The sequence below is a fragment of the Hyperolius riggenbachi genome, chromosome 10 (assembly GCF_040937935.1).
Source record: "Hyperolius riggenbachi isolate aHypRig1 chromosome 10, aHypRig1.pri, whole genome shotgun sequence".
Classification (NCBI taxonomy): domain Eukaryota; kingdom Metazoa; phylum Chordata; class Amphibia; order Anura; family Hyperoliidae; genus Hyperolius; species Hyperolius riggenbachi.
Window position 1 is genome coordinate 72,683,941 of NC_090655.1, and position 27,377 is coordinate 72,711,317.

A 27,377-nucleotide genomic window follows, 5' to 3' on the forward strand; every position below is an offset into this window, starting at 1 on the left:
ATCTTACTCAGAGGTACACACCTAGCCGCTCACTCCGCTCTTCCAATGAACTTTGCCTAACCGTCCCCCGCATAACCCAGTCCCATGCACGCCTCCAGGACTTCTCAAGAGCTGCTCCAACACTATGGAACTCCCTACCTCCACACGTTAAGGCAGCCCCCTCCTTCAACATCTTCAAGAAAGCCCTCAAAACTCACCTTTTCACTCTGGCCTACTACCCCTCACAAGTGCTCTAAACCCACAGCTAAACTTTGGTCCCCTACCTTTTGTGTCCTTACCTCTCCCTCTAGATTGTAAGCCTTTGGGCAGGGTCCTCCTCCTTTTGTGTCCTACCTGATCATGCACCTCCATTACTGTGAAGCCATGCTATGCATCTGAGTGAACCTAACTTGCCTAATCTCCATGCTCCCCTCCAGTGACTGACTAAGCATTACCTTGTACTCATACTGTGCTGCATGATCTGGTCTTTCTTGTATTCTTGTATTGCCATTTTGCTGTATGTCACCCCTAAATATTGTCTGTAACCTAAACTAATGTCCAGCGCTGCGTAATATGTTGGCGCTTTATAAATACAATAAATAAATATTACCCTTGCCTTGGCATATTGCAATGCTGTAGGCTCTTGGTATCTCTTGAGTGTTTGTTTTTAGAAACCTGAGATACCTCCTTAGGTTTTTTGGTATATGTTAATTTCAAATCTTTCTACAAAAGGTTTTTAACCATTTTAACAGTCACTATCCTACATACTAGGTTAAAGGACCACTATAGCAAAAATAAGTAAGCAGTTTAAATGGCATAGAATTGTCAGGATTTGGACTAGTCTTTCTCCTGGGATATTCTCAGAGTTTTCTTTGATTCCAAAAGCATTCCCTGAATGGCAGTGGCTCAGTCCAACTGCCAAAATAGTAAGATGCCAGCCAGCCTCCCTACTCACTTAGACACTATTTTGGCAGCTGGACTGAGCAACTGTCATTCAGGGGGAAAAAAAACCCTGAGAATTCCCCATGATGGCATAGACTAGTCCAAAACCAGACAGTTCTGAAAGATTTTAACTGCTTACTTTTTTCACTGTAGTGGTACTTTTAATGTTCTGTTATTTTTACACTCACATAGTGTATGGGACAGTTATTAATGAGGGTTATAGGAGATGGCTGCAGAAGTATCCAGGGGGAGGAAAATTTACCAGCATAGATTTGCTGTATGTGGGGGTGCTGATGTCATTTTCACTCTACTGTCCCCTGTGTTAGGGGTGCTATGGATGTAGGGCATTTCAGTAGGTTATGCAACGACCAGGGCTGGCACTGCCATAGAGGCAAAGGGGACAATTGCCCCAGGTCCCCCGACTGTTTCAGGTACCCCTGCACTGCCGGACCTTGCCATGTTGTCTCCCCCCCACTGGTCCCCGTGGCTTCCTCGTGTAGCCACATTAATCCCTCACCTGTCCCGGGGGCCGGTGACTGCTTTCTTAGCCACGCTGTCTGCCTCTTCTCTATCCGGTGTGTTTACATGTAATACGCATCGGATCATAGCTGAAGAGTGCACGGATGGTGCAGCCACCGCCTGCCAGAACAAGTGAGGGATTAATTTTGATGCACGGGAAGGGGCCCCCGCTTAAAAGAACACCAAAGGTGAAAATAAACTAATGAAATAAACAATTGTATCTATCCTCCTTATCCTAAAAATGACTTTTTAAGATATTCCACAGTTTTATTTTATATTTAAATCTACTTTTTTTTACGTTTTTACTGTTTTATTGTTTTTGCTCAATGACACATTCATTGAAGTATGCCAGAGCTAAAATCTATCAACTATTGATCCTTTTTATCTCTTTCCTGATCTCAGAAGCCATTTTCTGGTAGGAAAGTGTTTTATAGTTGTAATTTCTTATCGGTGAGAGTCACACTGTAGTCTGACCCAGTCCTGACAGGAACTGCCACTTACATACCTGATTTTTAACTCTTTCAGGCAGAGAAAGAAAAAAGGAACACAGCATAGTTATTTGTGTGTCAGACACATTACATACACATGTCTATCTCATCATGTCACATATCACCTCGGGTATCCTTTAAGTTTGCCCTGGGGCCCCTTAAACAGGCCTTGGCAATGACCAATAGAGCCACCTACATCTGGAAAAAAAATAGTGTCAGGTGGCAGGATTCATCCATTTATGTCAATCGTTAGATGTCCATCTTGTCTTCTAGCCATCGGTTTTGCATGGAAAATACATTTTCTTTTTGTGTTCCAGAATGAAAGTTCTCATTGTTTCAGGTGTTTTGCTTTTTATAGACAGGCACCTAATTTTAAGTGCGGTGTTATTATTAGCTAAGCATAATCATTACTGTAGTCCTCACCTCTACATCGATTTAATTACAGATAATATTCTGGATGACCGCCCTGAAAGTAAACCTTGCTGTGACAAATTACAGTTTGAGTATAATGAGGAAGGACCCAAGCGGATCAAGAAGACTGATGGCGGCAATGTTAACAACAAAGGAAAGGTACTTATTTCTGTCTGATTAAACAAAGGCAATAAATATTATCAGCTCTGGTTTTCAGCCAGAGATAGAAGAAAAGGAGTGGAGTTCATCCTTTGACCAGCCAGCTTCAGCCCCTTATTTTAGAATGCTCTTGTGTTTCAAAATCTCAGCATGCACAAAAATGTATTCATTACTACATTATATCTATGTCACAAGTATTTTATGCCTTTGTGACCGCAGCTAATGCAGACTTTATATTATCATTTTTCACTATTGAACTCTGCTTGATCCTTAAATGGTGGCGTAGTGGATAGCACTCTCACCTTGCAGCGCTGGGTCCCCGGCTCAAATCCCAGCCAGGGCAACAACTGCAAAGAGTTTGTATGTTCTCCCCATGTCTGTGTGGGTTTCCGCTGGGCACTCCAGTTTCCTTTCACATCCCAAAAACATTAAAGAGACTGTAACTAAATTTTGAGCCTTATTTCTTCTATCCTATAAGTTCCTATACCTGTTCTAATGTGGTCTGTCTTGCTGCAGCCTTTCCTAGTTTCACAGTGGCTGTATTATCTCTGTTATATGATCTAATGTTCTCTCCTCTGTCGGGCTCAGGCAGTCAGGCTGGAATTTGCTGTGCTGCTTGTGATTGGATAGAAGCTATACACACCCTCTCCATGCCCCCCTGCACAGTATGTATGACTCACACACTGAGCTACTCTCAGCCTATCACTTGCTATGTCTTTTGTTTGTAAACACTGCATAAAACTGGCAATTACAAGCCAGGATTGCAGCAGGGAGTGGCAGAAACAGCACAGAGGGGCCCATGAGAACATAATGAATAGAATGGTATGCTTTTTATTGTAAGAATTTTAGAGTACAGATTCTCTTTAAGATAAGTTAATTAGCTTCCCCCTAAAATTGTCCCTAGACTATGATGGACATATGACTATGGTAGGGATTGGATGATAAGCCCCTCTGAGAAACAATTAAGAGACAGTACACTGTATACTCAGTACTGTGCTGCGGAAGATCTTGGTGCTATATAAATACTAAATAATAAATGTGAAGGGACAACTGTATTCTGTAATTTTCCATACATGTGTGTGCATTTGTAACACTAGAGTGCATGGGATTATCTCAGTAGCATAACTAATTAGCTGTGGGCCCCAATGCAGGTTTTACATTTGGCCCACTCAACCACTCTGTACATAGCAATTGATATAGACCACCAAAACCCTCCAAGGACAGTTGTACTGTGACAAAGCTCTAAGTGGTGGAGGGAAACGGCCTGTTACTGTAATGAACAGGTCTACTCAGAGGTCATTCTTTATTAGTATACCATGGCAGGGTACATAGCCTCTGGCAGGCATGGCATTTTGGGCCTTACACCCTTCCTTGGATGCTAGCGCCATCTGAAGAAGGATGGGAGGCCTAAAACATTGTGCCTTCCAGTGCTTATTTTCTCTGCTATGATGTACTAATAAAGACTGACCATTGAAGATGTGAAAGTTGACTTTCAGTGTCTGTCCTGTGTCGTTTACTGTGTGTGGGGTTGGGGGTTGCCCTGATTCACCAAGAACTCCCTAACAAATGAAAGCATTAAATCATTACCAGCATATTGCAAGGAGGGCCTCGGGGGAGGGGGGGTTGGGGGGGGGGGGCATTTGCAACCTCTGCATTCCCTGTTGCTACAGAACTTGTTTATGTAAAACACAAAGAAGAAAATAGCAGAGATTTAGGCTGTTAAGCATGGTTTAGCGGTCTCATAACCACTTACCGCTGACTTTCAAACGCCTGTAAGTCAGCTATATGCATAAGTGGGTTTACATGTTCATATATATTCATCAGATCAAAAGGAAAACAGAGAATCCGGAAACTAGACCAGCTACAAAGCATTTCACCACTTTATTACATCCCCAACAATGACAAACATGCTTGTGGCCTCTGAAGAAGTGAGTGTTATCCACGAAACGGCTGTCAGGCCATCCACACCTTGCGTATGTTTGTTATTGCTGGGGATGTAACAAAGTGGTGAGTTGCTTCGTAAGCTAATATGGTGCCCGGATTCTCTGTAGTTCTTATGGTCTAATGATTGGTCTAATCCTCCAGTCTTGCATCTAGTGCCGACTGTGTTGCTTCTTGTGTTGGTGGATCCATATATAGTCAGGCTGAACTATATTTCCTTTATAGGGGAACTGAAGTAAGACGTATAGGGAGGCTGCCATATTTATTTCCTTTTAAGCAATACCAGTTGCCTGGCAGCCCTGCTGATCCTCTGCCCCTAATACTACTAGCCATAGCTCCTGAACAAGCAAGCAGCAGATCAGGTGTTTCAGACTTTAAAGTCAGATCTGACAAGACTAGCTGCATGCTTGTTTCTGGTGTTATTCAGATACTACTGCAGAGAAATAGACCAGCAGGGCTGCCAGGCAACTGGTATTGATTAAAAGGAAATAAATATGGCAGCCTCTGTATACCTCTTACTTCAGTTCCCCTTTAATCATTCTACTAATGGTGATAAAGTGGTCAGCCTTCATGCCTTACACTTCTACGTACAAGATATGAATACAGTTTAGGACGCTATATGCCTGGAGTTTTTATGTTATCCCTGTGTTTTTTTGGGATTTTTTTGCTCTGTTTCCTACCGCAACTCAAACATCTAGTCACAGATTATCCAGAGACAAATAAAGGTAGCTTCAACTGTACACTTTTTTTTTTCAGTTGTAGAAGATGATTTATCACTCAGGTAATCTCCTTATTACAGCCAACAGTCTACTCAAATGACACTTTGCTTCATATATTAAAGAAACACTATCAAACTAAGGGCTTGATTCACTAAGACAAATAGCATGCCTTATGAAAGTTAACACGCCTTATCAGAGTAGCATAGCCTGCGCTACGAACCCGCATGTGCTCACGGCAGGAGGAGTGGAGCTCTCGTCATTGCCAATTAGCAGGCATAAGTTTGCTATTTTACTCTGATAAGGCGTGTTAACTTTGATAAGGCGTGTTATCTCTGATAAGGCATGCTATTTGTGAATCAAGCCCTAAGTGTTCTAAAATGACAATGTACAAAGAATGTCTAAGTAGCTTTGCTTTGTAAACCTTTTCCTACATTTCATGTTAAATATCAGAGGCCAGAGCTGTAATTCAGTGTCTCCTTTGCAAAGGTATGAATATCTGCAGTCTGACATGCTAAGAACAGTGTAATATTGAAGCAGAGTTATGAGTTATGGTTTCACACACTATTGCAAATGTTTATGTTGCACATAAGTTACATTTCCTCTGTTCTCTGCAGACAGCTCTCCGAGAGCTTTCTCTCACACAGGGTTAACAGAAGTAGTGTAAGGGAATTCCCCTCCCCTCATGGTTCACTCAGGACAGTTTTGGCAACTCTGAAGTGTGAAAGGAATTTGATAACCGTAAACAAAGAGATAAGCATTCAAATGTATACACCAGTACTTAGCAGCACTTTCCAAACTATTCCCATCTCAATTGAAAAAAAAAGTTTACTCAATAGTGTTTCTTTAAAGTACTACTATCTCAAAAAAAAGTAAAATATATGTGTACAAATACCTATAAGTAACACATTCCTCCCAGATGAAAATGTACTATAAATTACTTTTCTCCTATGTTCCTGTTGCTTTACAGTAGTCAGTAAATATCTGATTGATCTGACAGGCTTTGGACTAGTCCATCTATTTATGGGGGATTCTCAGTATCTCCTTTATTCTTTACAAAAGCAATCCTTGAAAAGGATCTATGCAACAATGTTAGCTGTCCTGCCTACTCAATTGCTTACTAGTTTAGCAGTTGGAGTGGACAACTGCCATTTACTTTTATGAAAAGCCAGAGAATCCCCCATGAGGAAATAGTTTAGTTCAATACCTCACATTTTTATAGCCTACTGTAAGTGTCTGAAATATAGGAGAAAAGTAATTTATAGTGCATTTTAATCTTAGAGACCTGTACTCATTACAAGTATGTGTACATATACATATAATTCTTATGTACAGGATTCATTATCGGTCAATAAATTTGGGATTTGTCCCATCTCTAAACTCAAACAAATAAGAGGGGTAGGTATTCGCACTAGGATTTTGCTTTGATTTGCACAGAGTGCCCAATACCTGTTACAAGACACGTCTTTTTATCATACATACCTAGGTGTACGATATGGAACTGGACGAAGAGTTTTATCTTCCTCAGAACAAAAAAGAAAGTAGACAGATTGCACCAGAATTGTCAGACCTTATCATCTATTGCCAAGCTGTGAAGTTTCCTGGTAAGTAGAATTATCTGTCTCGTCTATCCTTGGCGGCAATCTGAACGTTGACTGGAGAGTGTTGTATGCCTGGCAGTATGCCAGATCAATAAATATGGCCTCCAAACATCTTTCTTTGATGTGTCCACAAGCCTAGAAGATTAGTTTAGATTAGAATCACATTTAGGTAAGGCCTCATTTTATTAGTGTTTTGAATAAATAAACAGCTACAAGACAACTCCAAAGAAAAACCGCTAAGAACGGCTAATGTCCAAGCAACAGTTTTTGTGTAAATATACAAAAGCAGAAATCTAAATATACAGTTTTTATAGCGACATGGGAAGAAACTGAACCTAATGTAATCGTGTCAGTAATCATAGTTTGCTGTAATGGAGCTTTAATATAAATAATAAACACATTAAAACAACATGTATAACAAATCCGCAATAATCCCTTTCTTCGCATGTCCTTATGGAAGGATTGGATATTGTATACATTTAATAGCTTTATACAAGCGGTTCAGCTGTTTAAACTGCCTTGTAAAGACAGCCGTGTTTACACATCTGACATAAAACTACCAAAAGAGAGATTTATTTCCTCACTTAAGTTGTCAGTGAAGTGATGTAAATTATCAGTTATATGTCCTTGTCAACCGAGCATACAGAAATTCTCAGAGTTATCTCCAATAAACAAAACTGAAGTCATTTTTGTTACAGCTTAATTCATGGGTGATTCTTATGCTGAATGTAATAAGTGTGAAGCAGATGGCTGATTAATGAACTGGAAATATTAGAGAGCGATTTCTGCTGCTGCAACTGTTTTATATTGTCATTTATCATGTTTGCTATGGCAAGCCAGTAAGTGGTGCTACTGAGCCAACAAGACAGACCCATCCGTAGACTATGGCCTGCAGTGATGTAAGATTGGCTAACAGTAAAAGCTGAGGATCTAGAGGGAAAACTTTGCTCATTTCAAAAAAACAAATCTGATCTGCATGATGCATGTATTACAACAGCATGACATTATAGTAAGAGTACAAGAGCTAACCTGGCCTGCCTGCATTCCAGACCTGGCACACAATGAAACATTAGGTGGTTCAATTTAGTTTTTTTTTATCATTGCATCAAAAAAATTACACATACCTGGGGCTTCCTCCAGCTCCCCTCCACGCTGATCTCTCCCTCGCTGTCCTCTTGCTCCTCCTTTGATCCTCTGCAGTTTGGCCCGGGTCATGCTTCAGTTGGGGACAGTCAGCGCAGGTGCAGTCCAGCCACGTGACGCTCCCATTGCTGGGAGTGTTCTGCGCCTGTGCTGTACCACTGCAGTACTACTGCGCCTGTGCTGAAAGCTCCTGGCCATGAAAGCACGATGGGGGAGCCTTCATGACCAGACTATGCCTGTGCTGACGGAAGGACTTTCTGGGCCTAAATGGAGAGGATTCAGGTGGGGCAAGAAGCCGGCAAGGGATCGATCAGCCTGGATGGGGCTGGAGGAAGGCCCAGGTATATACCGGTATATTCTTTTTTTAAATCCCCCATTTCAGGTGCACTTTAAATATAGTAGCATCATACATGATTTTTATCATAGCTTACTGATTGTATGTGCACTTTACACAGCAACACTGCAAGGCAACGGGAGATTGGAATCTAGTAAGGATAAGAGGCCCAAACAGTGCATATATTTCAATCCACTGCATCTGGAAAAGGTGAACGAATGCATTCAAGGTCCTACAAGTTGTGCTTAAAGAGAAACAGTGACCAAAAAATGAACTTCAGTAGCTGATATACCCCCTTTCCCATGAGAAATAATTTCCTTTTCACAAACTGACCATAAGGGGGCTCTGTGTGGCTGATATTGTGGTGAAACCCCTCCCACAATGGGATGTCAGGACCATGGTCCTGACAGTTTCCTGTCTGTGAACCTCGTTGCATTGTGGGAAATAACAGCTGTTTACACCTGGTTCCAACTGCCAAAAAAGTAAGCAGCATCTCCTTCCACTGACATCACCTGCCAGCAGTAAAAATGTCACCATGTGGTAAATGTCAGAATGCAAATCAGGGAGAGGAAAGATTTTACAATGGGAAAACAATGACTAAATCATTTATACATTATTTTATTACATGATTTTCACAAAGTTCCTCTTTAAGGCATCATGTGTCATCATATCAGGTGTTAGGTCAGCACTATCCATGAGAAGCATCTTTGAATACAGCTCTTAAAACATTTTATTAACAGAAAACTTGTTATGACATTTTGGAGATTGCATGCTAGCCAACCACATTAATAAATTGTTAAACATAATTAGCCTGTATGTGTGTCTGGTCTAGAAAAATAAAATAAACACAGAGACGCCATATGACCCAGGTGCTCAGTTTGAAGTTTCTTTGACTTTTGATGCCACTTGGATACATCCTTGCCCTTTGCTGTGCGAAAGAAGACGGTCCGCACTTGTCAGTGACGTTATCCTTTATTGATGGACATATCCAAAACATCCAGGGCATCACATCACATAGCTGACATGTTTCGGACTAACCGTCCTTAATCATAGCTATCAGACAAATGACCATCTAGACATATATGTAGGAATATGTGTGTAGAATGCCCGCCCATGACTCCGCCCGGCCAGGGAGGAGTCAATTTAGGCTTAAATGCAAAATTAAAACACATATACAAAATATACAAGAATAAAATGCAAAAAATGCAAAATAAAAACACAAAGTACAGCGTTCTCAATTGTCAGTATATAGGGACTAATTCTTAAAAAGTCAGAACAATTTCTCATGGAGATATATACTGACAATTGAGAACGCTGTACTTTGGACGGTCAGGACGGTTAGTCCGAAACATGTCAGCTATGTGATGTGATGCCCTGGATGTTTTGGATATGTCCATCAATAAAGGATAACGTCACTGACAAGTGCGGACCGTCTTCTTTCTTGCGACTTTTGGAATTGCTGGCCAGGTCGTGCACTGTCGTGGGTTTTGGTGGGATGCAGCGGTGTTCACTCTACGCAAGTACCCTTTGCTGTGCATTTCCCAGTTTATGTACAGCTTCATTTCATTAGATGTGAATTTAATTTGTAATATCTTCAAAACTGATGTCCTTTTTATGTTTTTTTTACTTTATTACTTCTATTAAGTTAATGCAGTTTTTTTTTTTTGCACTCAAGTTTCAGGGCCCTTTCACACTGGTGTGGTGTGTTGCGGAAAGTTGCTACACTGCTACCGCAGGCTAATGTAACCTCACGGGGAAGTTCATACTTCCCACTTTGCAGTACGCTGCGCCGGAAGTGCCAGATTTAACGCTAGCGCACAACTGTTACTGTGTGGGACCCACAGCAACCTGAGGTGATATGCGTGGGCCCGGAAGTCCTGTTAGTCTATGGCGATACAGGGTTTTTTAAAAAGTTGGCATCGCAACATCGGGGCGCATGCATGGAAACTTATTTTAACAATACACTTCCATGCATTTCCGCATACCTGAAGCAGGAAGTGACCACAAGCGTGCATCACTTCCTGCTTGGAAGATTGCCAGACAGGGAACATCGAGTACTAACGCGGTGTTCCCTGAAGGCCTGTTTTTGCAATGCAACTGCCAGTTTTTTTTCCATCACAGAGCTGTTTATTAATTCATAGAGTAAAAGTTATCAATTAGTGCTGTGTTTCCTAGTTCTACACTTATCTACCACGCTAAATGCTTTAGGGGTCAACTGTGCTCAGTGCTGGTTTTATAAAAGATTTTACAAACCGGCAGAGCTGTCCGTCTTATCTGATCTTTCCTTTCTAAACATGCTGTAACCTTCCAAGTTCAGAATTGAAAGAGGGACTTTAACCCAGGATTGAACTTCATCCTAGTCAGTAGCCGATGCCCCCTTTCCCATGAGAAATCTTTACCTTTTCTTGAATAGATTTGTGGCTAATGTTGTGTTAAAACCCCTCCCACAGTGTTGTGTCATGACCAAGGCTCTGATAATTTGCGGTCTGTGAACCTTGTTGCATTGTGGGAAATAAGGGATTTTTTTCAACTGCCAAGCAAGCAATATCTCATTCTGTAACGAACATTCCGTACAAATCACCTGGCAGAGCTAAAGATGTCTCATGAATCGGTATATGCCTCATGAATCAATATTGTGTGTGTGTGTCTATGTAATATATTTTTAACCTCACTGGCGGTAAGCCCGACCTATGCTCGGTCTAGCCGCCAGAGAGGATCACATGGCCCCCGGAGGATTTTTTTTAAATAAAATTTGATTTATATGCTTAAAGAGAACCTGTACTGAGTAAAAATATTTAAATTAAACACATGAGGTAACTTCAAATGAACATTACCTTGCCATCAGTTCCTCTCAGAAGCTTACCATTTTCTTCTGACAATAATCCCAGCCAGTTCTGACAATATTTTGTCAGATCTGAAATATATCAGTTGCTGTCAGTAAAGTATCAGTTGCTGTCAGTTATAGCTGAGAGGAAAACTGATGTACCAGGTAATGTCCATGTTTCCCTATGGCTCAAGTAGGCGATGTTACAGTTTAACAGTGTGCTGACCAGAAAGCTGTTATGAGTAATGGCCATTTTCAAAACGGAGGACGGAAAATTCCCTTGATCACAGTGAACAAATGGGACGCAGGAGAGGAGAAAGAGACTGGGGAGTAGACTACATGGAAGGTAAGTATGCCTTGTGTATGCTTATTTTGACTTTTAATTTTCAGTTCAGGTTTTCTTTAAGCTAGCACTTGGCTAGCTAACCATGCCCCCCAAGTCCCTCCGCTCTCCCCGATCACCCCTGATCGCCGCCGTTATACGTACCCCCCAGGGATCCCACGATGGCTCAGCCTCCCAATCCGCTCCAGGCTTCACTATAGGGAGGGTTGGGACTGCACATGACGTCGATGACGACATGTCCGATCGTCGCCATAGTGACGACTGAAGCTAAATGGTGAAGCTGCTGCTCTTGCGGGATCCCGGACAGGTAAATATTGCCGGCGGCGATCGGGGGGATCAGAGCGGTTCCGGGGGACTTGGGGGCCATAGTTAGCTAGCGAAGTGCTAGCTTAAGCATTTAAATCAAATTTTATTTTTAAAAAAATCCTCCCGCGGACGCAGCCTCTGAAACTGGGAGGTTAAAACATCAGACTTGATATGTGTAGAACAATGGTTTCCGGCCTGTGTATTACCTCACGGCACCACAGTGCAGAAACAGTGTCACATGACATGCAATCATTTTTGATCGCGATGTGAGACAACCGAAATGTTCCAGCAATGGAGTTCTTGTGAGTTGGTAACAAAACCTACTTTTGGATTGGTCCTTGTCTAAGAATGAAAATCGTGTGCTTAAAGGGAACCTGAAGTGTGAGTAATATGGAGGCTGACATCTTCATTTTCTAATAGACAGTGAGAGTTGCCCAACTTCTGTGCTAAAGCTCTGCCACTAATATTTTACTGCCTCTAACAATTGACTGGCCCAGATTGAGCAGGCGGAGTTGATGCTTTCACTCTGATCTCTCTCCACTGGCTGCATGCTTGTTGCTGTGACTCAAAATCAATTAAAGGACCACTTTCACTAAAGCCTTAAAATTTGAAATACATGTAAATACATGCAAACAAGAAGCATGGGGTTGATTCATTAAGCTGCGGTGCTAAAGCAGCGCAGGTAGTAGAGTGTGTCGTGCACTGGTAACTTACATGCGCTCTTTCCAAATAATGACCGCACCACTCATCCCGCCCTGAGCCATGTCGGGTCCAGTGGCTTCATAGGACGTGATCCCCAAACTTTGATTGGACCAATAGACTGCCTGTCCGATACAAGTGATCTTGCATATAAGGGAATGAAGATGTCGGCCTCCGTATTCCTCTCACTTCAGGTTCCCCTTAAATCGTAACTAGTCAACTTTTTTTGCAGCCGGATTACTTGCCAATGCCATATAGTAATAAAAAAATCATATGTTAAAGAATAGAAAATAAAATATTGTCATACAGCTGTGTTTGCAGCAAAGGTTTTACGATGCAACACTTGTTAGTCTTGTCGGAGCACTCCTTTTCCTTCTTTGAATAGTCTCAGTATGTTTATTGATCTGGGCGACCATGCCTCAGTCTTAGTATAGCAATCTCAACATGTTCCCCTAGCTCAGTGTATTCTTATGTCAAGCTAGTATTTGTGTTGGACTGGTAGAGATGAGATCTGCATAGAGAAGATATGGATGGGAGATTAGTGTTGTAGCGTCACACAGGACAAGCTGGTTCGGTTCCACAAAACATTGTCTAAAAAAGCCACGGAAAATGTCATGCCCTCTTAGTTTGCTTATTTGGTTCATTAGTCTTCATTTTATGGGAACAGGCCTTACAACATTAAACCCATGTGGATCTGGCAGAGGAAAGGAAAGAAAAAGCAGGAAGTCCATTTTTGGCAACAATCCTGGTAGAACAAGCCCTGGGGAAACAACAACACTGGCCAAAACATCTGGAAGAGGTAATTACTGTATATTCCATTCTGCTCTAATATTGGTGCTAGGGTTGTATTCCTTGACACACGATACTGGTTTTGATGTTCTATTGAGTAACGTCATGGTCTTTAATAAGACATATTTTTCCTGAAAATGAACTGTGCATCTGACTTACCCCTGTCAGGGACCAATTAGCTTTGTGTGCTTCAAACCCAACTACGTGCAGGGAGAGGAGAGGGCGGGTTAAGGTTGGGACCTTTTTTTAGTAAACAGCTGCTGCTCTGAGATGCAAACTTGGTTGCTAGGGAACAATCAGTAAAAATATTTACTTATATGGATGCATAGGTATCTATGCCGATACATTTTCTACAACAGAGATGTCATTGGTACATTAATTATAAAGCTTGCCATAGTGACAAATTACCATATACATTTCTGTTTAAAGGGTACCTAAAGTGGTGTGCTATAAGATAAAGGGCACCTGAAGTGATGTGCCATGACTTGTGCATGTACAGTCCCAATCCTAACTATAACTAAGCCAAGTTCCTTTTTTCTCACTTTAAGGGTCTGAGCACACTGTCACATTGCTGGGCAGGTTCCAGGATTGTGTATCTGATATGCATAGACAGCACTGCCTGATAGGCACACTTCTGTACATATCAGTGTGTTCCAATAATGCACTGCTGCATGCATTTTGTGTGCAAACCAGTGCTGGCCCATTCAGTATAGTTCAAATAGGGCAGTGCCACAACAGAGAGCAGCAAAAGTGCCATGCATTTCTGTAAAAGACATGGCCCACCTGCCTTGGAGAGCAAGGCGTCAGTATGCCCAGGCCCTGAAGGCTCTGCAGTGGAAATGGTGTAATTCTTATGAATAACTAGTTACAGGTAACAAATCAACGCTCTGAGTTTAAAGTTTTCACACTCCCCTGTGAGTTGTCCCCTTGCACATTTAGTTATAACTGACAGCTGCTGATATATACCTGTCAGCAACTGGTATATTTCAGTTCTGACAAAATATTGTCAGAACTGGAAGGGATCACTGTAACAAGAAAATGGTGAGCTTCTGAGAGGAACTAACAGTGAGGTTAGTATGTAATATTCAATTGCAGCTACAACATGTTTATTTTAAATTTTCCTCGCTTCAGGTTCCCTTTAAGATGTAAGCAGCCATTGGCTTGTGTTGTTAGCAGGTTTTTTTTTTTGTTTTTTTTTTACAGTTAACTTTTTATTGATTTTTCTTGAAAAGTTAAACAAGAAGAGAGCACAGAACAGTGCATATAGTCCTGTTCCCACTACATAGGATACCATGGTTTTTGGCCTACAGGTGTCCTTGCAGAAATAAAGAAAATGTATTCATTGTGTTTAACTCAACCGGATGTCATCTAATATCTGTCTGTAGTTTTGTCCTTTTGTTCATCATAAGACATGAAAAATTTGCTTGCAGGTACAGCTGACACAAGACAGAGCTGGGAAGAACCATGTTCGCCTCCTTTCAATCCAAGCACTTCATTAAGTGCCATCATCCGAACTCCTAGGTGCTACCACATCTCATCTCTGAACGAAAACGCTGCTAAGCGTCTTTGTAGACGGTATTCACAGAAGTTGATACAGCACACAACCTACCAGCTTCTAAGAACGTATCCAGCTGCTACGCGGATTGACTCTTCAAATCCTAATCCACTCATATTCTGGCTTCACGGAATACAATTGGTTGCCCTTAACTACCAAACGGACGGTAAGTTGGTTACAGTTTTCTAAATGCAATTGAATGTTAATTTTTTTCCCATTGAACGGAACTGTTTTTAGTCCTACCATAGACAATTGTCATTTTCAGTATAAAATTTGCTTCAAGGTTTTCATGTGAAATACGGGTAGAGTGGAGGTTTCTTCTCGGTTATTCATGAACACTCTGCAGTATGGACGTATTTGATTTCACGCACATGGATCTTTTAGCATGACATTATCCAAAGAAAATAATAATACTGTACCAACAATTACTTTCTTACTTCTATTCAGTGGAGCCTTCAGTTAAGTGCAAAGTTGATTGGTGATGAGAGTATGCTCCCCCTCCCACTGTCAACTAGAAGTTGATGTTGAAAAATGGGGCTGTTGGTTAGAAGTTCAAACCTTCACTAGTCCCGCAGCTGGGACTTCTAGCAGCTAAGCGTTTTCGGTGTTTTGATTGCTGTATGTCACACCAAATGGGAGAATAGGACTATTACAGCTTTGTAAACTGCCATAACCAAGCAGATACATTGAATAATAGGTTTGTTTTTTTATTCCCTTCTAAGACATGCTACTTGCCCATCAATCGGGCAGATTATTTGGTTTAAGTGTTGCATTTACTAATAGGCATTACAGGCATATTCCTGTAGGCGACTGGAAGCAATAGAATATGGAAAGTGACCCCCCCAATCTTCTGCCCATTTCTTGTATCTTCTATCTCACCTCTCTCTTCTCAGGAAGCACCCTTAATTGTGTATAATGAGTTCTTCCTGTGACTGCATGTGTAGTGGCTTATAAATAGAATTAGTTCCTTTTCTTTAAAGTTATTTTATTTTGTATATAATATATTTAATTTTTTGAGTGTTCATGAGCATACCGGGGATGTGCCCGTGGATATAGTATCTGAAAAAAGGCATATATTAGGGCATTGGGTCTAATGGGTCTTCTATGCCTATAGGCTTTTGAGATTTGATTTAAAAAAAAGTAAAGGTCTTTCAAAATGCAAAGATTAGATTTCAGTCACATTACAATGACCCTGAAAATGCTTACTTATATTTAAGCAAATCTAAAATGTAGCATGAACAGTTTGACTGTGTTGCAGAGTTACAAATAGCCACTCAAAGTCATTTCGACAGTTTTCAAATTGGTGAGCTGTCCAAGGGGCAAACCCTCGCGGGCATTGTGAGCATGCAAAAGAAAAAAGTTTACCTGACTGGAGGAATCAGTTTGATCAGATCTACAACCTTAAAGACCCAGATTCAACAAAGGAAGCATTGTAGGTTTTGAAAAAAAAGGAAGGAGGCCAGGAAAAAAGAAGAGATAAGCATCTCTGGTGGACAGACCCTCCTAACCCCAGAGACCTGGATCCCCTCACAGATCCCACACCTGGACCTCCTAACTAGAAATATTCTTGATCTTTAAATCCAAATCACCACCCAGATCAGGTGTTCTACCTTGTGCGACTTCACTTGGTAAAAGCTTGTTGCAGGTGTTTAACTCCATGTATGGAGTCTTCAATATCTATGGAATGGAATACATTTGCATAACAAGTAGGCAACAGGCATTGTTAAAGCAAACAAAAACAGCAGCCTCAGAATTCCTCCCAATAGAGTTTTTATTTAAGTTTCTCAATATCTTTCAGTTACGGTCAAATTTATGATTACCATAATCATAACAAGATTAACTTTACCATGTTGGAGGAGTGCTCAGAGATGTTTAATAGACATTACCATGCTAAGGGAAGGATGGGGATATTTGATGGACATATTACCAGGTTAGGAGAGGGTTCAGAAGTGTATGAAGGACATTGCCATGTAAGGGAAGGGAGTATTCAGATATGTTTGATGAGCTTAATCATACTAATGAAATGTCCAGAGATGTTTGATGGACATTACCATTTTAGGGGAGGGTTCATAGATGTTTGATGGGCATTGCCATGTTATGAGAGGGAGGGTCCAGAGATGTTTGATGAACTTTCTCATACTAGAGGAAGGTTCTGAGATGTTTGATGGGCATTGCCATGTTATGAGAGGGAGGGTTCAGAGATGTTTGATGAACTTTCTCATACTAGAGGAAGGTTCTGAGATGTTTGTTGGGCATTACCATGTTTAGGGGAGGGTTCAGAGATGTTTGATGAACTTTCTCATACTAGAGGAAGGTTCTGAGATGTTTGTTGGGCATTACCATGTTTAGGGGAGGGTTCAGAGATGTTTGATGCACTTTCTCATACTAGAGGAAGGTTCTGAGATGTTTGATGGGCATTGCCATGTTATGAGAGGGAGGGTTCAGAGATGTTTGATGAACTTTCTCATACTAGAGGAAGGTTCTGAGATGTTTGTTGGGCATTACCATGTTTAGGGGAGGGTTCAGAGATGTTTGATGCACTTTCTCATACTAGAGTAAGGTTCAGAGATGTTTGATGGACATTACCATTTTAGGGGAGGGTTCATAGATGTTTGATGGGCATTGCCATGTTATGAGAGGGAGGGTCCAGAGATGTTTGATGAACTTTCTCATACTAGAGGAAGGTTCTGAGATGTTTGATGGGCATTGCCATGTTATGAGAGGGAGGGTCCAGAGATGTTTGATGAACTTTCTCATACTAGAGGAAGGTTCTGAGATGTTTGATGGGCATTGCCATGTTATGAGAGGGAGGGTTCAGAGATGTTTGATGAACTTTCTCATACTAGAGGAAGGTTCTGAGATGTTTGTTGGGCATTACCATGTTTAGGGGAGGGTTCAGAGATGTTTGATGCACTTTCTCATACTAGAGGAAGGTTCTGAGATGTTTGATGGGCATTGCCATGTTTAGGGGAGGGTTCAGAGATGTTTGATGAACTTTCTCATACTAGAGGAAGGTTCTGAGATGTTTGTTGGGCATTACCATGTTTAGGGGAGGGTTCAGAGATGTTTGATGAACTTTCTCATACTAGAGGAAGGTTCTGAGATGTTTGATGGGCATTGCCATGTTATGAGAGGGAGGGTTCAGAGATGTTTGATGAACTTTCTCATACTAGAGGAAGGTTCTGAGATGTTTGTTGGGCATTGCCATGTTTAGGGGAGGGTTCAGAGATGTTTGATGCACTTTCTCATACTAGAGTAAGGTTCAGAGATGTTTGATGGACATTACCATTTTAGGGGAGGGTTCATAGATGTTTGATGGGCATTGCCATGTTATGAGAGGGAGGGTCCAGAGATGTTTGATGAACTTTCTCATACTAGAGGAAGGTTCTGAGATGTTTGATGGGCATTGCCATGTTATGAGAGGGAGGGTCCAGAGATGTTTGATGAACTTTCTCATACTAGAGGAAGGTTCTGAGATGTTTGTTGGGCATTACCATGTTTAGGGGAGGGTTCAGAGATGTTTGATGCACTTTCTCATACTAGAGGAAGGTTCTGAGATGTTTGATGGGCATTGCCATGTTTAGGGGAGGGTTCAGAGATGTTTGATGAACTTTCTCATACTAGAGGAAGGTTCTGAGATGTTTGTTGGGCATTACCATGTTTAGGGGAGGGTTCAGAGATGTTTGATGAACTTTCTCATACTAGAGGAAGGTTCTGAGATGTTTGTTGGGCATTACCATGTTTAGGGGAGGGTTCAGAGATGTTTGATGCACTTTCTCATACTAGAGGAAGGTTCTGAGATGTTTGATGGGCATTGCCATGTTATGAGAGGGAGGGTTCAGAGATGTTTGATGAACTTTCTCATACTAGAGGAAGGTTCTGAGATGTTTGTTGGGCATTACCATGTTTAGGGGAGGGTTCAGAGATGTTTGATGCACTTTCTCATACTAGAGTAAGGTTCAGAGATGTTTGATGGACATTACCATTTTAGGGGAGGGTTCATAGATGTTTGATGGGCATTGCCATGTTATGAGAGGGAGGGTCCAGAGATGTTTGATGAACTTTCTCATACTAGAGGAAGGTTCTGAGATGTTTGATGGGCATTGCCATGTTATGAGAGGGAGGGTCCAGAGATGTTTGATGAACTTTCTCATACTAGAGGAAGGTTCTGAGATGTTTGATGGGCATTGCCATGTTATGAGAGGGAGGGTTCAGAGATGTTTGATGAACTTTCTCATACTAGAGGAAGGTTCTGAGATGTTTGTTGGGCATTACCATGTTTAGGGGAGGGTTCAGAGATGTTTGATGCACTTTCTCATACTAGAGGAAGGTTCTGAGATGTTTGATGGGCATTGCCATGTTTAGGGGAGGGTTCAGAGATGTTTGATGAACTTTCTCATACTAGAGGAAGGTTCTGAGATGTTTGTTGGGCATTACCATGTTTAGGGGAGGGTTCAGAGATGTTTGATGAACTTTCTCATACTAGAGGAAGGTTCTGAGATGTTTGTTGGGCATTACCATGTTTAGGGGAGGGTTCAGAGATGTTTGATGAACTTTCTCATACTAGAGTAAGGTTCAGAGATGTTTGATGGGCATTGCCATGTTATGAGAGGGAGGGTTCAGAGATGTTTGATGAACTTTCTCATACTAGAGGAAGGTTCTGAGATGTTTGATGGGCATTGCCATGTTATGAGAGGGAGGGTTCAGAGATGTTTGATGAACTTTCTCATACTAGAGGAAGGTTCTGAGATGTTTGATGGGCATTGCCATGTTATGAGAGGGAGGGTCCAGAGATGTTTGATGAACTTTCTCATACTAGAGGAAGGTTCTGAGATGTTTGATGGGCATTGCCATGTTATGAGAGGGAGGGTCCAGAGATGTTTGATGAACTTTCTCATACTAGAGGAAGGTTCTGAGATGTTTGATGGGCATTGCCATGTTATGAGAGGGAGGGTTCAGAGATGTTTGATGAACTTTCTCATACTAGAGGAAGGTTCTGAGATGTTTGATGGGCATTGCCATGTTATGAGAGGGAGGGTCCAGAGATGTTTGATGAACTTTCTCATACTAGAGGAAGGTTCTGAGATGTTTGATGGGCATTGCCATGTTATGAGAGGGAGGGTCCAGAGATGTTTGATGAACTTTCTCATACTAGAGGAAGGTTCTGAGATGTTTGATGGGCATTGCCATGTTATGAGAGGGAGGGTTCAGAGATGTTTGATGAACTTTCTCATACTAGAGGAAGGTTCTGAGATGTTTGTTGGGCATTACCATGTTTAGGGGAGGGTTCAGAGATGTTTGATGCACTTTCTCATACTAGAGGAAGGTTCTGAGATGTTTGATGGGCATTGCCATGTTTAGGGGAGGGTTCAGAGATGTTTGATGAACTTTTTCATACTAGAGGAAGGTTCTGAGATGTTTGTTGGGCATTACCATGTTTAGGGGAGGGTTCAGAGATGTTTGATGAACTTTCTCATACTAGAGGAAGGTTCTGAGATGTTTGATGGGCATTGCCATGTTATGAGAGGGAGGGTTCAGAGATGTTTGATGAACTTTCTCATACTAGAGGAAGGTTCTGAGATGTTTGTTGGGCATTGCCATGTTTAGGGGAGGGTTCAGAGATGTTTGATGCACTTTCTCATACTAGAGTAAGGTTCAGAGATGTTTGATGGACATTACCATTTTAGGGGAGGGTTCATAGATGTTTGATGGGCATTGCCATGTTATGAGAGGGAGGGTCCAGAGATGTTTGATGAACTTTCTCATACTAGAGGAAGGTTCTGAGATGTTTGATGGGCATTGCCATGTTATGAGAGGGAGGGTCCAGAGATGTTTGATGAACTTTCTCATACTAGAGGAAGGTTCTGAGATGTTTGATGGGCATTGCCATGTTATGAGAGGGAGGGTCCAGAGATGTTTGATGAACTTTCTCATACTAGAGGAAGGTTCTGAGATGTTTGATGGGCATTGCCATGTTATGAGAGGGAGGGTTCAGAGATGTTTGATGAACTTTCTCATACTAGAGGAAGGTTCTGAGATGTTTGTTGGGCATTACCATGTTTAGGGGAGGGTTCAGAGATGTTTGATGCACTTTCTCATACTAGAGGAAGGTTCTGAGATGTTTGATGGGCATTGCCATGTTATGAGAGGGAGGGTTCAGAGATGTTTGATGAACTTTCTCATACTAGAGGAAGGTTCTGAGATGTTTGTTGGGCATTGCCATGTTTAGGGGAGGGTTCAGAGATGTTTGATGCACTTTCTCATACTAGAGTAAGGTTCAGAGATGTTTGTTGGACATTACCATGTTAGGGGAGGGTTCAGAGATGTTTGATGAATTTTATCATACTAGAGGAAGGTTCAGAGATGTTTGATGGATATTAGCATGTTAGGGGATGGTTTGGAGATGGTTGATGAACTTTATCATGCTGCAGGAAGGTTCACATGGGTTGGGGTTTCTTATCACATAGGAGTAAAATGTTTGTGGGAATTCTGTCCTTGCTTTATTTGAGGTCAAATTCAGTCTCCTAGTGTAAAAAAAAATAAAAAAAAATGTACAGACAAACGGTAGTGTTTCCACTAAGAAAGCCTTTAGGTTACAGGTTCGCAAAGTACTGTATGTGAACGCTAATGGTTGTACATTTTTACTACTGGCATATTCTGCTGCTAGACTTGAAAAGAAGTGTTTTTTATCACTGCAGAGATCTCCATGAACTGCAGAGCACCTACTCGTGTTGTCAAGCATTGTTCTGGCACCTTTCTCTGCTGTTTCTAAATGTAATCCAACTGTCTGCTTTCATTTTCTTTTTAATCCCCCCTTGTTTTATAATAAATAACATGGAGAATAGTAGTTTTTTTTTTTATAGGCTTTAGGATATTTCAGTCAATTTCTCCTCATTTACCAAAATTCCAGTGAAAGATCTTGATGCAAGATTACGAGAGGTGCCGTTTATAATGCGAATGTATATTTTAACAGAAACGTTAAACCTAATAAATTGGACATTCTAATGTGTTTTTGTGGCGTGACTCCAAGTGACCCTGTTAAAGTCAGAATCTCTATTTAAGGTGGGGTTTCTACGTTGTTTCCCATGGTTTCATTATTTAGCAGTAATAGCCTGACACGCGCGCTGGGCTCTTGCTACAGAATATAACTAACCTCTGAAGATGTCCACATCTGGCCTAGCTGTGCGAACGCTGCATATGAGCTTTGATCCTCATTCCTAACATTTCCTGTGACCTAAAAACGGTTCTCAGAGCTTGTTTACATACCCCAATGGAGTTTCACTATGATTTTCCCCTCTTAATATAAACTTTAAAGTTACTGTATTGTAATGACTGATTACCCAAGAGTGACTTTCCCATTTTCCCTGTAATAACTTTGCTGCCTTAAATATAAACGTCTTATCACGTAGGTAGCTTTGTGACATTGCAATAGTCGACAGCCGATCAGATAACAACGTACAGCGGGTTTTGAAGTTTCATTGTTTTATCTTGTAAAGTATAGTCTGTGAGATTTAACAGAGCGCTGCACATTATTTTTTGATGGCTGCTGTTCTCTGTTGTTTTTCTTTTAATGTCAAGGATTTTGTCTTTATGTTAATTACAGAGGAGCTCTGGGCTTAGAATGTTTTAGATGCCTTTCTTCCTTCTTGCTCCTCTATACAAGCACCTGTGCTGTAAAGTTGCGCCTAAGATGCAATTGTCTCCAACTCGGGCTAAGCCAAATGGAATCCACCCTGGAATAAGCTCAAAAACAACCGCACATAGGGGCATGTATAATTTATACACCACTGTGCACAGAGTACTCCAGACTGCATGTGCCACCACCTGGAGGAAATGGTATAATCATGCTTTCATCTCTCGAGCTTGCACTCACCAGAGGGCAACTTGGAATGCACATATAGTATATGCTTCTGGGAGGTTGTGTTGGCAGTATCAACAGAGGTACCTAAACTGCAGTATAGTAAAGCAACCACAAGATGTCACTGTGTAAAAATGATGCAATGATCTCTATGGTATTGTGATTTCCTGTATTCACTCTGTTCCACTCTTTGCTAAGTAAGTAACTTGGGAGCAAAACCAAGTGGTGGATACACGGCTATACCGCAGAGTACAGACACATAGTCTCCAGTATGCTTGCCAGTCCATGCTAAGCTAAATCTTGAGCGGCTGTGTACCTCCTAGCGCCGCTTGATGCTTTCATCATGATATGACTCATCAGGGGTTGGGTCTATACAGGCGTACATTGCAACTTGAAAGTTACACCTGTCTACAGATGTTAAATTGTGAGCTTACTCTGCAGAGGCAAACAGAAATGATATTTTGCTTTGCTCCAAAAATTGCATTTACTGTTAACGATGAGGGCAAGAACACTTGTTACAAAAACCTAAGTTTACTGAACACAAATCTACAGAACTAATCAAAGCTTTAAACATAGATCCTTACCTATATATATATATATATATATATATATATATATATATATATATATTATATCTCAGTATTTGTAGAGTACTTGTTTTGCTTACATAACATATGGATTGTACTGTCCATGTTTTGATTTCAGTTAATTTTATACAGTATCTTAAATAAAGAGAAACCCGTTTCAGGCATTTTCCATCTTTACTGCCTCAGACTGACTCCAATTGTGATGTAATTTCCTTCCTTACTCTTTTTTTTTTTCCTAGAAACTGCACTGTCATATCTAGCTTGCTTTGTAAACAAACACACAGCATAGATTGTATTTCAGCAGCTGCCGCAGAGGGATGAGGTGTTTTTTTCCTTCTCAGCATCAGCCTGTCACTCTGAACTGTCCTCGGCGAATCAGTGAGGAGAAGGAATGTGGGAGAGATTTCAAGCTTCCCTCTCCCCAGCAATGTACCAGAAAGGGCCAATCTGACTGAGATAAGAAAGGAGCCAGGCTGACTGATTCATCACAGCAGAAACATTTATGATTATATTGGAATGCTTGCAATGCAGGGTGCATGTAGACTGCCCAATAAACATAGAGCAGTGGGTAGATGGAATTTGATTTTGTGGATGACAATCCTGCTTTAAAATAAAGCCTTAAAACAGAAAATAAATACATAAGACAGTGGTATTCCAGGGAGGTCCTATCCAGTATTAGCACAATGAATACAATTGTTTATTTTCTTTTCATGTTTGCTTTACATTTAAATTCTGACACAAATCAGTCACCCTATAGCTTCTCAGTCTGCAACTTGTAAGTTGGAATCATGGTTTGTCTTTTCAAAGATTTTTTTTTTTTTAAACTAAGGGATAAATAGTGATATAGTATTTAGATCATAGTAAAAGGATACAAAACCCAAAAACAAACCACAGGCTTGGATAATCCGCGTTATGTTTTCAATGCACCCTGATAACAGGTAGTCCCCAACTTACGGACACCCAACTTACGAATGACCCACCAATACGAACGGCCTGGAAATGTGAAATTTTATTGTGTGGGAACCTGTAAAACCTTTTCCCCAAAAGACGTAGTTTTTGAAAAAAACAGTTTAAAAAAGAACAAAGCAAAATGGTTTTGTAACTAGTAAAATGACATGTTGTTGCAGTACACTGAGGCCACAGGGGGACAAAGGTGACACAGTGGGGGGGGGGGGACACTGAGGCTACAGGGGGGACAGAGATGATAGGGGGGTACTGAAGGGACAGAGGTGACACAGTGGTGGGACACTAGAGGTATAGGGGGCAGAGATGGCACAGTGTTTCTACTTATGAACAGATTCAGGTTAAATAGCAAACTACAGTTCCTATTTCATTCATTAATTAGGGACTACCTGTGTATTATAATGTTGTGCTGACTGGATCATCTCTCCATCCATCTGTATAAATCTTTCTCAGCATCCTGATTCTCTTGCACGCATGTTTCTGTCTTTCAGATCTTTCCTTGCAATTGAACGCTGCCATGTTTGAAGCGAACGGCGGCTGTGGATATGTGTTGAAGCCTCCTGTGTTGTGGGATAAGAGCTGCCCGATGTACCAGCTATTCTCTCCGCTGGAGCGAGACTTGGAGAGCATGGAACCGGCCATCTATTCCTTATCTGTAAGAACACAAACATTTACTAGTTGATCTTATTGGTCATTTTAAACCAGCGTTCTGAATCCTAAGCCAGTGTTTTGCTACTGAAATAGTTGTCATGCTTCTCCAGCAGAACATATCTGGGAACGTACTGTTCCATTTCCCAGATAGCTCACCAACAGCTTAGTCTAACCAAACCATTTCTATAAATCTGTTACATAAACCCTGACACTGCTTATATACAGTGATATAGATCATATATATATGGTTTGTAATTTGTTGTACCAGGTTTTAGAATATACTGTTTAGAAAAGCCTTGTAAAATTTCTTGTTTTCATATTGCGATAGATGTCATAAATTAGTGCTGCAAGAGACTTTGTAGTAACCTAAATCCTGTTTATTTTGCTAGTGTAAAGATGACAGTAAGTGTATTATTCATACAAACTGCTGACTTCAAGCAGGTTCAACAACTTTGACTGGATTTCCCTGAAACCTAATCAGTGCTTTAGAATCAGTAAGGCCCTGTTCAGACTATGTGCGTTCCTAGACGTTTCTCCAGAATGCGTACGGGCAGACTTTGCGCATAGAAACGGCTACTAATGTTTTTTAATGGCCTCATTCACATGTATGCGTGTAAGACGCATAAGTTTCTCATCCGCATTGCTGCACGCAGTTCTGTTCATCACACACAGAAACGGACACAAAGTGTATGGACGCGTATCAAAAACGCATACTATTGCGTTTTAGCGTATGTTTCCCTCTGCGTTTCCCATTGTTTCCTGTGTGACGCACTTCCTTTGAACATGCAAAAACGCAATAGAAAACGCAAGAAAAACGCATATAAACGCGTATGTTTTTCAACTTGCATTTTCTTTGTTTTCTATGCGTTCTGCAAACGCTGACAGTATGAACAGGACCTAACATTTAGGCAGGGTCAGAAAGGAGGACATTGATAGACAAGACAAATTACATTTATTTTGCGCTTTATGTTGCCCTTGAACTGCAGCCATTAGGGCGCACTCAGCAGAAGTGATGGTCAAGTAGATGCAAATAACTCAAGTTGATGCACATGTATGCAATTCTTTATGCAAATTTATGCATCTTGAACATGAACCAATCAAATCCTGCTGAGGTAAAATTCCATTGGTTCGTTTATAAGCTGCATACATTTTTATAAAAAAAATGCATACATTTGCATCAACTCAAAGTTATTTGCATCTACTTGACCATCACCACTCAGCAGGCAGTAGCAGTGTTGGGGAGTAGAAATGGCCCGAACTATTCGCAGCGAACCTCGGGGTCATTTCCGCATTAATCATACTATGCGTTACTGTGCAGACGCTTTACCGGTGGCCTCGCGTCATTGATCACGTGCCTGCAGCCGGGAGTGCTCTGTGTGAAGTTGTGCGCATGTTCAGAGCGCTCCCGGCTGCAGGCGCGCAATCAAGGCCGCCTGGCCGCTGGGAACGCGTTTGCGCAGTAATGCGTAATATGAAGAATTATTTATTTATTTAATGTACTTATAAAGCGCCAACATATTACACAGCGCCGGACATTAGTTTAGGTTACAAACAATATTTAGGGGTGACATACAGCAATATGACAATACAGGAATACAAGAAAACCAGATCACACAGCACAGTATGAGTACAAGGTAATGCTTAGTCAGTCACTGGATGCAGCATGGAGATTAGGCAAGTTAGGTTCACTCAGATGCATAGCATGGGTTCACAGTAATGGAGGTGCATGATCAGGTAGGACACAAAAGGAGGAGGACCCTGCCCAAAGGCTTACATGTGTGTCATGTCATGTGTGGTGTGCGTCGGTGGTGGGCCCACACATGATCCATTATTATGGGTGGCCAAGACGGTTTTCATAGGCTTATGCTGGGTGATCGTGCTTGAGCATTTACCTGATATGGATCAGTGGATACATGAAGGAGCGCTCCTTCCTACAGCGCTCGATACTAGTTGCCTGGCAGTCCTGCTGAACTATTTGGCTGCAGTAGTGTCTGAATCACACCGGAACCAAGCATGCTGCTAATCTTGTCTGTTGTCAGAAACGCCTGATCTGCTGCATGCTTGTTCAGGGTCTATTGCTAAAAGTATTAGAGGCAGAGGATCCGCTGGACAGCCAGGCCAACTGATAATGCTTACGAGGAAATAAATATGGCAGCCATATCTTATTTTCAGTTGTCCTTTAGTACATGGGGCTTTGGCAGCTTCTCCATTGATCTCATGACAGGCTCACTTTAATGGTGGGTGTAGTGGAGTGTTTCTAGACGTTTAGTGGCATATAGACTGACACAAATGTGAAACTGATCTGTTTGCTTCATCGCTGCGTCCATCATCACCTCATATCTGATGACATATTTAGACATTCAATGTGTCTGATAATTGCAGGCTGTGACCTTCTCAGAAGCCAAGGTGTTTTCAGTAATACAGTCTTATGCAACTATCCATACTGGGCTGGACTGAGCTCTTTGCCTGATCTTTCAGTTGACGTAAAATTGTAAGCTGCATAGACTCGTGCTTCTTGTCAATAATTTACTTTTCAGTATCAAGGGGGGTGGAGGCTGTATAGACCTCG

The 27,377-nt window shown here is 41.4% G+C and overlaps 1 protein-coding gene and 1 long non-coding RNA gene across 2 annotated transcripts in view; one reads left to right on the forward strand and one right to left on the reverse strand.

Moving 5' to 3' along the window:
- Positions 1–27,377, forward strand: part of PLCE1 (phospholipase C epsilon 1) — a 465,913-nt gene that overhangs the window by 387,081 nt on the left and 51,455 nt on the right. Inside the window, 5 exon segments of the mRNA XM_068255587.1 lie at positions 2,374–2,498; positions 6,642–6,759; positions 13,073–13,204; positions 14,625–14,915; positions 24,649–24,812. Coding sequence (XP_068111688.1) covers positions 2,374–2,498; positions 6,642–6,759; positions 13,073–13,204; positions 14,625–14,915; positions 24,649–24,812 — 830 coding nt within the window.
- Positions 6,644–27,377, reverse strand: part of LOC137534192 (uncharacterized) — a 55,972-nt gene continuing 35,238 nt past the window's right edge. The window contains exons 2-3 of the long non-coding RNA XR_011024327.1: positions 24,547–24,810; positions 6,644–6,891 (exon numbers count right to left, since the gene is read on the reverse strand). This is a non-coding gene — a long non-coding RNA (uncharacterized lncRNA). The remainder of the gene's footprint in view (positions 6,892–24,546; positions 24,811–27,377) is intronic.